General features: G+C 37.9%; 2 protein-coding genes and 2 long non-coding RNA genes across 4 annotated transcripts; 2 read left to right on the forward strand and 2 right to left on the reverse strand.

Annotated features, from left to right (window-relative positions):
• Window positions 1-6,479: 6,479 nt before the first annotated feature.
• On the reverse strand, window positions 6,480-7,899 carry LOC129777963 (uncharacterized). The gene is made up of 4 exons (XR_008743334.1): window positions 7,666-7,899; window positions 7,257-7,605; window positions 6,867-7,192; window positions 6,480-6,809 (listed from the first exon to the last, which is right to left on the reverse strand). It is a non-coding gene; the product is annotated as an uncharacterized LOC129777963 (long non-coding RNA).
• Window positions 7,900-8,807: 908 nt separating this feature from the next.
• LOC129779076 (uncharacterized) lies at window positions 8,808-9,741 on the forward strand. Its single transcript, XR_008743557.1, has 3 exons — window positions 8,808-8,943; window positions 9,008-9,318; window positions 9,382-9,741. It is a non-coding gene; the product is annotated as an uncharacterized LOC129779076 (long non-coding RNA).
• Window positions 9,742-10,202: 461 nt separating this feature from the next.
• Window positions 10,203-12,023, forward strand: LOC129775766 (dnaJ homolog subfamily C member 21). Its single transcript, XM_055780848.1, has 2 exons — window positions 10,203-11,122; window positions 11,181-12,023. Exons 1-2 carry the CDS (start codon window positions 10,314-10,316, stop codon window positions 11,998-12,000), a joined length of 1,629 nt encoding a protein of 542 aa, XP_055636823.1. The 5' UTR covers window positions 10,203-10,313; the 3' UTR covers window positions 12,001-12,023.
• Window positions 12,024-12,071: 48 nt separating this feature from the next.
• On the reverse strand, window positions 12,072-13,087 carry LOC129775767 (proteasome subunit beta type-6). Its single transcript, XM_055780849.1, has 3 exons — window positions 12,889-13,087; window positions 12,610-12,809; window positions 12,072-12,549 (listed from the first exon to the last, which is right to left on the reverse strand). Exons 1-3 carry the CDS (start codon window positions 12,931-12,933, stop codon window positions 12,114-12,116), a joined length of 681 nt encoding a protein of 226 aa, XP_055636824.1. The 5' UTR covers window positions 12,934-13,087; the 3' UTR covers window positions 12,072-12,113.
• Window positions 13,088-15,315: the final 2,228 nt, after the last annotated feature.

Genomic DNA, 15,315 nt, shown 5'->3' on the forward strand with positions numbered 1-15,315 from the left:
GTAGGTTGCATGTAATTAGGTTCGGTCCATTTGTCATGAACTGCAGGGGCATTGGTGATTGAATTTGATGTTGTCTCACTCAATATATTGCGCTGTCAGTAAAATTAGTCTGAAATTTGCTACTCTGATCAATACGCCCCTCATTTAAGATAACTTTTAATCAATCACCAGATGATTATTTGGCACGTATTCAGACCTTTTCAGGATTATAACACTTACAAATATTGTAAACATCATGCTTGCACACCATTTGTATCAGATTCACATAGCTAAACCATGTAATTAACGCATTTCACACTTTTAAAATGCCCAAGAAAAGGCAATATTCTGAAGAAAGCCTAAATTATGAATGGATCAACATAATGATGACAGTAAACTCAAGCAGTGAGAAATGCAACATCTACTTGAAATTCGATTTTTTTCATTCAAAAATGGCGATTTCTAAAACCGGACAAACCATGATCAGACAAACCATGATCACAATTACTTTTTGAGGAAAATCGTTAAAAAACATAAAAAAATGAATAATTTCAAAGTCTTAAGGCGAAATTCCATCTATTCAACATGCTACATGCTATGATTCAATAGTTCTTGTTTATTGGAGAGTCTCTTTTTACGACATAATTGCTCTTGTCGAGCGGTGCGGCGTGTGTAGCACGACAATATTGGAGCAAGTACGTCATTTATTGACGATTATCATAAGGCGTCGTGCACAAATTACGTAACGCTAAAAATGAGGTTTTTGAACCCCCTCCCCTCCCCTATGTAACAAAAAGTAACGCAAGACGAACCACCCTCCCCCTCATGTTACGTAACGCTAAGCTGTACCCAAAGTCAAAGTCGTTTGAAATTTTTTAGCTTTTTTTAAGTAATGAGAATATCAACGTAAAAAAATCAGATACAGGTAAACTTCGATATAACGTACATTTTACTTTCAAAATTGTACGTTGTATCGAATTGTACGTTATATCGAAGCATAATAAAGTACTCACAAACGTAGTCTATAATACATTATTGTGTTGCTGTTTTTGTACAGTTAATAAATAATTTCAATCAGAAGACGAAGCCTGCCTTTCTCATGATGTTTCCCTTCGTACTGTTGATTAAAACTTGATTCATTTAGAATCCGGAATCACAAAACCAGCTGTATTTCGGGATTGATTGAAGGTACAAAACTTGTTTTAGCATCACAATACAGATAATTCATTGTTCTATCAGAAAAAAAATATTGAAAAAATTTTTCCTTTACACTTTGGAAATGTGTACGTTATATCGAGGTAAAATGTACGTTATATCGAGTGACGTTATATCGAGGGTACGTTATAACGAGGGTACGTTGTATCGAAGTTTCCCTGTATCTGCCCAGGTCGGTATCGAATGTTTAGACGAAAGTTCTTTATATGTAAGTAGTGACTTCGGAAGAACTTTCGACAAGTTCATAGAATTTCTAACAAACCGAAATGGAAAATTGGTGCTTTCAAACCATCTGGCGTTTAGCTGAGAAGACCATGGACTGGTATAAATTGATGTTAATTTACACAAAAATAACTACTCCTTCGTTCAATGCGGCAGCTCCTGCCGTTACATTTCACTACCTGCAAAAAGTCTTGGGATGGACTTGGGACGTGAGTAGCAAACAACTCGGCTTGATATTCTTCTAATTCCGCTTCATCGATTTGGGAGTTTGCGGACTTAATAGGGGGAAGTCGGGAAAGACGGGTTAAATTTATTAATAAAAACCAAGGCGCCTAGAAGTATATCCTAAGGTAGGCCAACATGCTAAAACGACTCTTCAGCCATCTTGGAAGTCTACTGTGTTTTGTTTGTAAACAATACACAATACGCTAGTGGTGAAGCTCGCTCGTGATCAGTCTGTCTCTTTTACGCTACAAGCAAATAATTCCCCTTCTGCTTTCTTCCGTACTGTTTTCATGTACCGCTCCCCTAACCAACTTAGTGACGAAACGGCCTCACCTAGTACCATAGACCCGTCTTGATAAAAACAAAAAATAATCCACAGAGAGCAGCTCGATGTAAATTTTCTCATTGTTGTCGAGTATTTTTTTGGGTATTTTTCGCTACATGATTGTTTTACCATCACTTATCTTCCAATTTATCAAATCAGCGGTGAAGTTTTATCATTTTTACTCCAGAAATATTGATGAAAACAAAATGCTAATCAGGTAAGACGGACACTCCACCGACTAAAGACGAACATTTCGTTTTTGAACAAATTGATTATCTCCACCTTCTTTGTTTAACAGATGCCCACTAACTACGTTTGCAAGTGCAACCAGATATCATGGACGAATCAGCAGAGCGGTTTTTAAAATGTCGAATTTGCTATCCCGAATGCCGGAAGCTATTTTAGACACGGAAAAATGATACAGATTGCAAGCCCAAGCCTTTTTGTTTGATCATTTTAAGGCCTATTTGAAGACCACCAAAACTTATCGAGTACATAAACTTGAATTTTCAGATAGTGGCCATCTTTCCCCAGGTGTCCGTCTTTCCCGACTCAATCTTATTTTTTAAAAATGCCGGACACATTCATTTTGCAAAAAATTCTACATCAAAGACAAATTTTATTATAAAAAGAGACCTAGACTATCAATTTGTGGTGAGATAGCTATATATTTATTGCGGAATTCAAGAAAAATCAACGTTTACTTAAGGTATCCGTCTTTACCACCCTTCCCCTATATTCTGCTTTGACGGAATGTCCATCGATCGCTAGGTTATTCCACAAATCAGCTAACGATTCTCCTGCATACTAAAAATGTTTTATTTACAATTCCGGGTCCTTGTTTCGAGTTTTTCATCCAAGTGAGATCCCTCATGATCACGAAGAAGTATTTAACCTGCCGGAAAAGAGACAATCAAACTCAGTTGAATGCACTGCGTGCTGGAGAATTTGTAGCAACTAATATTGCATCAAAATTCAATTGATTAAAATAATAGATCGAAAATATCTATGACCTTTTTAAAACGAAGGTTTTCGTCTGGTCCTTCATCCACATTAATTATGGTTACTGGCTTGATTGGCTTGATATATTCTTCTGTACCGAATAATCTCGAGTTCAGGCAGCTCGCAGATACTTTGAAAATCGATCCCATGAGGAAATTCGTTCGAAGAACAGTGCCTTCTTGAACAAATTGGAACGCATGTTGGAATACTGTATAGAACAACTTCAGCATGATCGAGGTGCCCTAGCTTTGTTTTGCATCCTGCGATAACAGATGGAATAAGCTTATGTTTTCCAGCCATGACAAAATCATGATTCGGTAGATTAACGTAATATTCGAGCTACATTAAGCGGTGCCTGCTTACTGCCCATTACAACACGTGCTTTATCATCTTGGCTCAGGAAACACCCCAGCAAACATTAAATCGCATAACAAGCGTATATATAACATCATATGCCCTAAAATTTGGTTGGCATATAATGCGCCTAACTGGCATATGCATGCAAAAGTGGAGGCCATATACATACATGGCAAATGCTTACCGAATTTGTTTGGATGAATATGCAACTTTGACCGGCTATAATAGCGATTATGTTGAAATTGAATTGCGATCTAAGGGTGGGTTTAGACCAGTGATATATTCATGTGAAGAAATATGATGAGATTTATAGAAATCGCATCAACCGTTTACACTAGCGTGAACTTCTATAATGAATATATTCATATTTTCGGTGAATTTATTCACCTAAAGTAGAACTGCATCCAACTTTAGTGATTTCTCACCAGTGAGAAATTCACAAGCGTTTACATATGCTGAATTTATTCAAGTTATATATACCTCGAATAAGTGTATCATATTTATTCTCACCCGTTTACACCTATTTTCACGTGAATAAATCCATCTATAGCTATAGATCTCCCTAATGTAAACCCGCCATAATATGAATATATTCATGAATTGTCAAAGCACCAAACACGACTTTTGCCATACCCATATACGATTTATTACAGACATAGAAAAAAAACAAATGGCGCAAAATATTTTCGTGAAATGTTTATTATAGTCTCACGAATCACCATTTTTTTATATGAGTATTTTTGTTTGTAGAAATAATAATTGTTTGATTGACTTGTGTTGGGAGTGGAATATAAATGTTTAAAATGGCACAGATTGATGTTTGGTGAAAACTGCTCCGATGTGAGTTCGAACTCCGGTTGTCTGGATTATCATCCACCAGCTATCTAGCGCGGCTATCTGCGGTTAAAACTTTCGATTGCATCAGCATTTCATTGACATTTCAATATGATGTAATATGTTCTTTATTAGGATCTAATATGATTTACTGTTTCATGATTTTCTTCAGCATGCAACACGATTTACTACAGTACTGAATCGATTAAAATTATACGCTTATACGACACACAAACTGCATCAGCGCAATATACGCATATGATGCGGATTAAATAAATTTAACGACAATGTACATCATAAAATTGATGTTTATTATACCGAATTGCGACTTAATTTGATAAAGATATATAGAATCGAGTTTTCACATTTTATGCGATTTCAAATATACACGATACATACTTTGATTGATATTATATGCGATTATGATTTATTCGGATTTCTTGTAAGACTTGGCACGTGCAAAATTATACGATTTAATGTTTGCTGGGACACCTCTTTTGGTCTCAGAAGCTCAGAAGCTAGCGGCGCGTGAATTTATTCAGGAATAAAAATGGAATTTGGTTACGTAACGATCACGGCTACCCCCCCCCTTCCCCCTATGTCACATTAAGTAACGAAACCTCGACCAACCCCCAGCCCCGCCTACTCGCGTTACGTAATTTGTGCACGACGCCTAACTCTCCACAATAATGGAACAACAGAATGTTTGATCATAAAAAAAAATTAGTGGGTTATATCTATGATATAATCGCAAGGTTCACGTGGAACTACCTTAGCTTAGCAATCATTCGTTTGTATTGATTAAATTCTTGATTGAATGAAACAGTTTCCAAATTCAATTGAGTTCAATATATTTGCTCTGTGAGTGAAAAAAATGAACAAATGCCGTGTAAAGTCAATTCATTTATTGTGATTGATTGTTCTTCGTTACCAGTAAATTTAATGACGGACCTTTTACGTTTGGTATGATGACTAGAACAAAATATATGTACGGAAGAATTATCAAACGTTTGATGAACCAGCCTAAGGCTGAAAATCTTTCCAATAAAGACAAAAAAAAATTATCAAACGATTATTTTATTTTACATTTCCCTCTGAAGTTTACATCCCAAAAGTGTACATACTTCTCGAATCTCGAATTTGCTTGAAACTGGGAAGTTCATTCGCTTCTAGTGGCTGCACGATTTTCCCAGGTTCCTGAGTTTAGAAGATCATGTTAGGACAGACATATTCCACTCTGCACAAAGGCAAGCGAGGACAAAAGTACTCGCAGTTTGCATTTATTTGCAGAGCCGATTTCCCCAGAAACCTCGGTTTTGAAGTCTGCGTTAGGGAAACACATTTCAATCGGAACAAAAATACCCCCGATTTGTATGAATTCGCAATGCCGATTTCCCCACGCTTCATGGATTTGAAGTCTGTGTTAGGGAAACACATTCCAGTCGGAACAAAAATACCCCCGACTTGCATGAATTTGAAATACCGATTTCTCCAGGCACCTTGGTTTAGAAATCTCTATTAGGGAACACATTTCGGTGGGAACAAAAGCTCCCCCTACTTTCGTGTGTTATTTTTCTTCTTTTTGGCTTTAAGAAGGTTTAAACTTTTCAGTTCACTCGCCTCTAGGCTCTTTCGTGTGCTTGCAATGCCGATTTCGCTGCTTGGTTTTAAAGTCTGTGTTAGGGAACATTTTTCGATGAGAACAAAAGTCCCCCTACTTTCATGTATTTGCAATGCCGATTTCCCCAAGGCTGCTTGGTTTTGATGGCTGTGTTAGGGAAACCGTAAATCGGGCCAATCAAAACGATGCAGTTAGGGCGTTTAGATAACGCCTAATATTTTACAGTTATTCAATTGTTTATCTAATGAAAAACAACATTTTGTTAGTTGCGATAGATGCGTAGAAATATTCCCTATCAAGTGATGCAAACATCTCTCCTATCCAGTACGAAATGTTCGAGCTATAAGCATTCGAAATCTTTCATTTTTTCCTGTATGTTCTGTGTTTAGGTTTTCATTTTACCCTCCATATATTCCGGTTAGACGTAGTCCCACGTCAACAAAAACAAAAACATCTACAGATATCCCAGTCTACTTTGTTGTGCCGAATTGGTCCCAACAAATGGTGTCGACAACGGTACCGATATCGTGCCATATTGCAATGATTTTGTCGACCTACTCTTCGTATTTGGCAACCCATTTCGAGCCAACACTGTGCCAGTCTGGCACCGTGTCGACCGAACGCAAAACTGCTCGACCCTCATTATAGTGGAATTTGCTTTGAGTTCAACACAAAAAATGAAAACAAAAGTACATTGAGAAATATTTATTTTTTGCACTGAAAATATATACATATACCATAAACCATTTGCATTACTAATTCTATTATTGGCCATTGAGTTTTGGGTTATCCAATTGCTAGCATAAACTTAGATGTAATTTTTCAAATAATCTATAAGTGGAATCGGGATTTCACTTTTAGCGATCGAATCTCTAGTTCTCGATCTTCCGTAGTTCAAACTAGGAATCCAAAGGAAAGTTTTTTAACTATATTTGCACTGGAGAATTATCGTATGTTTTGCCTGCAGGAACATCATCATAGAAAAGACCCTACCGAGAACAATTTTGGAGCAGTTGCTCATTCAGTGTTCTGGAATAACAAAATCTGGAATAAATAAAATGAAAATAGTATTATAAAGTTACATACCCGCACAGAGAATAAACCACAAGAGTTCGCCATCTTAAAAAAATTATCATCCATGCCAATGTCCATCAATACTATTCCAGAGCGTGTAATATGACCATATTATGGAAAAAACAACATCGAGTAGATTACCGAAGGTTGGTACATATTTAGAAATTTACCAATAATAATACCTTTTCATCCTTGAAAAAGGCCACCCAAATGAACTACATTCCCACTTACGCATACGAAAGCAATCATTTCTCTGTGTGTAATAATTTATATTTCCTAAATTCGTGGAACTCTCCAAAGTTCAAATATTTCCATATACCATCAATAATTCGCATAACCTGAAATGAAGACTGATGAAGATTAGTTTATTAATTTTCGAAACAAATTTAATTGAATCCTTACTTTAAGTTGCTTCCACGCAAGAAAAATTGGAATGACTTCATATGTGATGGCAGCTTCCTCTTGGTATACTCGTTAAAGATTCGCTGCTGCTGGATTAATTTTGAAAAGTTTTACTTTTGTGAATTATTTGGCTGAATCGGCTTGCGTCTGCTACTGCAGCTCTGACGAAAGGCATATTCCGTGACGCTTTCAGGAACGAAAAAGTGAGTTTTAATTCAACTGAACGATTAGATAAACCAAAACACATGAGAACAATCTTCGTATCCCGATTTTTGTGTGAGGTAGAATCTCCATTACCGAAGACGAGATTTCCAAGTAAATGCATCGTAATGAGCAAACCCGAAGATTTCTAGAATAAAATAGATGCAAGTCATTATTTAAAGGAAAATTATTCTAGAAATTGGTTTACCTGCTTGTTATGCGATCTCTCTTGTTTACTCAACTGACAATCTAGGGAGAAAGGGAAAAGCTATCGCAGCAGAGATGCCGTTTCACTCAGCCCAAATAATCGCGTACAATTATAGCTAAAACTGTAGGCAGTGCTGCCTGCGGAAGGCAACGCGGAGTAATATTCCAGCACTTTTGTAGCACTTTTCGTCGTTTGGTCGACACCGTGCTTATAACCGCTCGAAAATCTATGAAACTGGGTGCTTACTGCTGTGTAGTGGCTGAGGTGGAAACAAAAAATAAAAAATTGTATCATATCCATTGTTGTTTACCATTGATTTGTAGCATGTAACATGTTGAACAGATGGAATGGTGCCTTTATGGTAGTATTTGCAACTACACTGAGAGGAAAATTTAGTATATATGACGAATTTTTTCGTAAATGATACCAATTCGCTAGTCATTTTCTACCCTACTAATCATTGGTACATCTTACAAAAGAAAATTGGTAGGCATTATTTTTGTAGGATGGTGGGCATGTTGGCCCACCACCTTTTATTTTCCCGCAGCGAAAACAAGTTCTCGATATCTTTGTGGTCGAGAATTTGTTTTCGACGAAGAGAAACAAAAGCTACATATATTTTAATCTAATAAAAACCAAAAAACCTTATCTCCGAATGGCTTTGTTTCCTCAAGAAGAATGACGACTGCGAAGTACGCACATTACAGTTACTAGAAATGAAAACAATCAAGGTTACACATGCTATGAAGTAAAATGTACGAATCTTTAGTAGGGATGTATATTGCATAAGACATCCGTTTTACAAAGTTTTGGTAATATGTACAAAAAAATGCGTAAATTTACCAATGTTTCAACTACTAAAGATTTGGTAGCTGCATTTACTAATGTTTTCCTCCAGTGTAGAGAGTTGGAGCTATTCAACAAACCAAAACTCGTATTGATTATTTGTGATTTAGATGAAAAAAATGATTGACATTCACTGGTTGCAGGAAAACACCCTAAACCAGACAAACCAAGATCATTTACGCTACATCCCAGTTTCTTATATTTTCGAGCGGTTATAAGTCCAATGTCGGTCGAGCGATGAAATGTGCTACAAAAGCGCTTGAATCTAACCCCTCCTTGCCTCCCAGCAAGCAGCACTGCCTATCGTTTCTGCTATAATTATGAAGATAACTTGAACAGAGCGAAACGGCATCACTGCAGCGATTGCTTTTTCTCTTTCTCTATAAACTGTCATTTAAAGCACAACAGAGGATGAATCCGGAATCAAATTTGGTAGTTATGGATAGTTCTTTTTTACTTATAGCATATAAATTATGTATTCCTAATTTATTTTCAGAGACAAGTTCAACGATTCGGAGACAAAATTGTTGATATGTTACGTCGAGGTATGCAAAGTAGCAGCAATAGCAGAAATGTGCGATAATGCAGACGACCGAGAAAATCGTTGTTGTTTTATGTAAAGAAAAACGAACGGCGAACATCATTTCAGAGAGCAGATACTACTGGAAATATCTACGAGGAAAAAAGGGCAGCGAAGCCAATTTGATTGAGTTACAAGTTTCTCCTGCCGACGATGGATCAATACACTCGTCTCGTAATTAACAACAACAAGTTTGTTACGAACATAACCAAGTTGAAGTCCCGCGAGTATGAGTAGATTGTAATTTATTGTTATATGATATAAATTTCGTTTTCTCAATTTCATTCCAGGAACAAACTCAACCATCGATGCCACCGGAATAAGGTGTTGCAGCTTCCGCTGTAGTGCACAAATGCGACAAAGGTTGCGGCGAAGAAAAATGCAGCTGTTGGGATTTCACAGATGATACAATTGCTGCGGATTATAGAGCGGGCGGAACGCAAACACCAGTTGCAATAACGCACGAATTCCTGGACTTCACCGAAAAGGGAAACCTGATGGAAACCGATAGCATTGGAACGGTTGTGCTGGACCCGACGTTTTCACTTTGAATTTCAGTAATGTGTTACTTAATTTTAATATGTAGTTGAAAATGTTTAGCTCCAGATAGTTCATAAGAAATGTTACTTATTCCGTCTAGCGGATTCATAATGCTTTGTTAGAGTTAAAAATAATGTAACAATAGCTTTAATTTATGATAAAAATAAATATTTATAAACAATTTTTTGTTTGTTTCAACTTTCTCGAAAACATATAGAGCCATAATAAGGGTCGAGAATTTTGCATCCGATCGACGTGGTGCCAGATTGGCACAGTGTTGGCACGAAATTGCTTGTCAAACACGAAGATTAGGTCGACAGAATCATTGCAAAATGGCACGATGTCGGCACCGTTGTCGACACCATTTTTTGGGACCGATTTGACACAACAATGTAGAGGGGGATGTTGATCAAATTTTATTTTTGAAAGTGTAAAATATTTGGCCTTTGTCGAGCAGTATATGGGGAATATGGGTGAGTGATTAACAGCTGCACCTTGAAACGTAGACATCTTGGGCCGACAAAAGCTTTGATAGAATACCTTGATCGTGAACAACCAAAACGTCAAAACAATAACATTGAACACACTTTCTCTAAATTTGAAGATTTTCTTTCTCGGTGGTCTGCAGTGCGCGGAACAACTCCGGTTTGAATCGCGAATTCTTTTTGGGAATCCACTCAAAATGAAATGTCACTACGAAGTACTTGGTGTGGAACGGTCCGCCGGAGATGAAGAGATCAAAAAAGCATATCGGAAGCTGGCACTTCGATGGCATCCGGATAAAAATCTAGACAACACGGAGAAGGCAAATCAACAGTTTCTGCTGGTGCAAGCAGCGTACGATGTGTTGTCTGATATCCAAGAGCGGGCTTGGTATGATAATCATCGGGAGCAGATTCTCCGAGGTGGACATACAAACTACGAGGACAATTCAATAGATTTGTTCCAATATTTCACCGCGTCATGTTACAAAGGATTTGGCGACGATCCAGGTGGATTTTATGCCGTTTATGGTGAGGTGTTTAACACAATTGCTTCGGAAGAGATTGAATTTCTGGATCGCGAGGAGGATTTCGAAACGATTCCCAAATTCGGAAATTCAGCGAGCAATTATGAGACGGATGTTCGGTTGTTCTACGGATTCTGGGAATGTTTTTTGACGAAGAAAAGTTATGCTTGGTTGAATCCGCATAACATCAGTGAAATTCGTGATAGGAGAATTTTGAAGGTAATCGAGAAGGAGAACAAAAAGATCCAGCAGAAGGCGAGGAAAGAACGAAATGAAGAAATCCGATCGTTGGTGATGTTCGTGAAGAAGCGTGACAAACGAGTACAGGGTTACAAAAAGCTCTTGGAAGAGAGAGCCGAGCAGAATAGGATCAAATCTCAGCAGAATCGACTCGAGCAAATACGACGGAAGCAGAAGGAAATCGAAGAACAACAGAAAAACTCATCTAATATATTCAATGAAGCTTACGAGGAGCAGTTAAGGTAATTTAAATAATTTTTATTTGACTACAAAGCTATACTGGATGTCTGTCTATTGCAGAAAACTGGAAGAATCTTATGCTGATGCTTCCGAAAGTTCAGCTGATGAGAATGAAGAAGCGGCCGAAACGATGCGAGATGCAATGAATGGTTTAATGATCAGTCAGGACGAAAACGGAGAGGAACACTTCTATGTAGATGATCTCTATTGTGTAGCCTGTGATAAAATGTTTAACAATAAGAAGACGTATGAAAACCATGAATCTTCCAAGAAGCACAAACAAAATGTTGAGTTGCTTAAGAAACAGATGCGAAAGGAAGAGGAGGATAGTGAACTGTTGGATGATCAACGATCACAAACGGGCGATGATCCCATAGAAAAAGAAAGCGAAGACGAAGAGGAAATAGCAGTACAAAAATCTAGCAAAGGAAAGAATAAGAAAAAAGCTACTAAAATGCGACTCCCTTCGGAAAATGAGGAAAGTCATGTTGATTTTCTTTCTTCTGGTGTTCCAAAAATAGTTGACAGCGATGATGATTGGAGCGGTGCCAAAAAGACGAAGAAGGGGAAAGCTAAAGCGAAAGACAGCGGACAAAATAAAACTAAAGAAATAACTAACCCTATTAAGGATACTGCATCCAAGGAAGAGTCGGGGTCTCAACTGGAAGTTGAAGTAGGCAATAACGATGATGACGCGGATAGAAACGGTACAACGGACCACAAATGTGTTACATGTAATGAAAAGTTCACCTCCAAGAACAAGTTATTCAACCATTTGAAGCAAACGGGACACAGCGTTTATATTAACAAACAGAAGCCTCAGAAGGCCGATAGTGAGAGAAGTAAAGGTGGGAAAAGCGGAAATAAAAGAAACAAATAAATAAACCAACAAATTCCTTTGAATATACACGGTTATACGATTCTTTCAAATTTTGAGAAAAGATAATTAAGTATCAGAAAAAAAAATTATTGTGATTATTTTCTCGAGCTGCTTTAGGCTTGTAGAGTAACTGACGGTCCTGCTGTGACTCCGGCATTATTCTCATAATCACGAGGAGCAAAGAAAACATGTCGTTGAACTCCATCCTCGGTAATGATTCCAATACGGCAAACGCCTCCAGAGCTTCCATCGTGATACATGGCATGGAAGATGGATTTCTTCACGAATTCCATACACTCCTCTTTGGCCATGCCTTCACGGTAATGTTCTTTAACAAACCCGTAGATGTACGAACTGCCAGATCCTCCAATGGTGACATTTTGTCGAATTTGCATTCCTCCCACCGGAACGGAATAAACCTGTCCTCCGTTCTTTTTGTCCCAGCCAGCAACAATGATGCCGGCTACCAGCGAGTCACGATAGTTGTAGCAATACTGCCGAAACTCATTGGCTGCATCCGAGACCAGCGGTTCCTCGCCGGTTTGATTTCTAGTGGGAAGCGCTAACATGTATTTTTTTTTTGTAAATTAAGCAATATGAATAACTTACTCGTGATAATTTAGCGAATACGCAACGATATCCGCGATCGCCTGTGTATCTGCGGCAGAACCGGAGCGACAGCAGTAGATTTTATCGGTCAGCTTGGTCAACTTATCTGTTACACGATTCGCTACGTATGTGCCCGTACTGGTACGTGAATCCGCTCCGACTACCACTCCACCATTGAACTCTACGGCCATAATAGTTGTCTGGGGTGCGAAACAAGATCGATGATGCAGCAGTAATACAAACAGTTCCGTAACCTAACAGACTAGCGATCTTACTTACCCCGGTGCTGTGGTGAGCATTTCTCCAGTCATTCGAGCCGTCCATAATTTTAGTTTCTATGAACTGATACAAAGCAAACTGATGGGAATGAAATATTCTCGAGTGAGCACAACTTTTTCTTAAATTCAAATAGAAACACTAAACAGTTTGTTCCGAATGATGTTGCGAGTTTAGGGAACTGACAGTAGTGTTGTCAAATAAATTTCTGAGAACAGGGTGGCTAATTTTCCTTCCTCGTTTGAATAGAGCTGTGTAGCATAAAGAGCAAGATGTTCATGTCTCAAGGTAATAATTCGCCGAGAAGACTGTAGCGATGATAGCAGAAACATTACAGAAATTATAATCGTGGTTGTATGCAGATACTGAACAGATGCACGAAAAATATGATAGAGCAGCCAGTTGGCGTAATCCTATGTTAATCTTCCTGTACTCGCGCACAAAATCATAACTCGTATACTCGCGCAAGGTGTCACAAATCGAATGTTGAATTGCTATGTAATATTGCTGTTGTGTATTTTTTTTTAGGATTTATTGGTATTCATTTGAAGAAGAGAGTATAATTGAACGGAAAACTCCAAGAAATACGTTTTCTTCATCTTCATTCAGTTTTAATAGTCACCTAATTCAGCTTCCTCAAAAGAGAGTAATTTGATACTGCGACACAAATAACGAAATTCGATTTTTTTTCCTGTTATTAATTGAAAGTAAGCAACTCAATAAATTCATGAAAGTATGAAGAGCGATAAAACAACATAAGAACGTATTAAGTGCGATTCACATACAACATCAACGTCACGTTCACGTCCCGTTACATTACGTTACGTCAGTTAATCTACCATGCAATTCTTACGAAAACATTCACATACATCGTTGTAACATTCACATAAATCGTTGTAGGTGGCGACACCATGAATAACACTAAATAAATCATTCGATTGACATTTGACGTGACGGTGCTGGTGCAAGCATTGACTGCATGTGTTGATTGGTGGAGGCGTTGACGGAACGTAGACGTTCTTTTTCGTAACGTTCTATGTGAATTGCACATTAATCGATTGAGATTTCATTGGTGTAAGAATCCGAACATATCATAACTGCATGCTCGAAACTAACATATTTTTTACATTCCATGCAGTTTCGAAGAGAAGAATTTGTAACAATCTTCTAGATAGTTAACAGATGATAAAGGTTCTGGAATATCAAGTTTGTATATTTCTAATGTTCTTTGTCTCTGTGTTCTAGGTAAACTAAAAATTAATCTCTATTTTCTGATGGGGCATAAAAAGATGAAATAAAAGCAGTGCTCCCGTGGCCAAGTGGTTAGCGTCACACAGTATCATGTCGGGGGTTCGGTTTCAATTCCCATTCTGATCGGGAGATTTTTCGCCAAAGAACTTTCTTCCGACTTGCACTGTGGTCATTCCAGAACACATTCAAGGCGTGTTTTTCTGCATAGAAATCTCGACTGAAGTACTACTAATGAAAATGATGCAAGTAATATCTATGTTGAGAAGGCAAAAGATCCACTGGGTAAGTTAGTGCCATCCAAGAAGAAAAGTGTGCAGTTAAGCCACTCTGACTCCAGCCATTTTGGAGATGTTTTAGACGGTCGCAGCGAACACAACTTACCTTGTCCGCAGTCCAAATACGAAAGAGGCAGAGCACTCGTGCTGCGTGATTGGGTTGGATTATGCAGGACTGAGGCAAACCTCAAAGCGGGCGAAATATGAATGACAGGGCTGCGTCGCGTTGGCACGGTATGTATAAAAGGGTGGGCTGCGCATTTCGAGCGGAATATATTAGATGTAAAGGGAAGATTATATTCACGATCCACACAAAAAGTATTCCTAGGAACTTCTTGCGACTTGTTTTCTTGTCGATACTGTTTAGCCCATATATAGTAATGCATCGAAATCCGGACGCTTAAGCGCTTACGAATATAATTTCAACTACTAAAAAATATTGACATATCATAGCACTAAAAATTAGCGTTCCTATGACTACCACAAGATGGCGCCATTCATATATGTTTTCAAAATCCTATCAATATGGGTATCAAATGAAAGGGCTTAATTAGTAGAATACAAAAATTTGTGAAAAATGAAAATCTAAAATGGCGGCCGCTACAAAATGGCGGATTACATATTCTCTCAGAACCCCATCAATATGGGTATCAAACGAAAGGGCTTGACTAGCAGAACAGAGTTATCGATGAAAAATGTAAATCCAAGATGGCAGCCGCTAAAAAATTGTAGATTACATATTTTCTCTAAACCCCATCAATATGGGTATTGAATGAAAGGTATTGACTAGTAGACAGTTATTCATGAAAAATGGAAATCCAAAATGGCCGCCACTACAAGATGGCACCGTATTTTTTTTTCAAAACCACATCAATATAGGTATCAAATGGAAGAGCTTGACTAG

Source organism: Toxorhynchites rutilus, chromosome 3 (genome assembly GCF_029784135.1).
Source record: "Toxorhynchites rutilus septentrionalis strain SRP chromosome 3, ASM2978413v1, whole genome shotgun sequence".
Classification (NCBI taxonomy): Eukaryota; Metazoa; Arthropoda; class Insecta; order Diptera; family Culicidae; genus Toxorhynchites; species Toxorhynchites rutilus.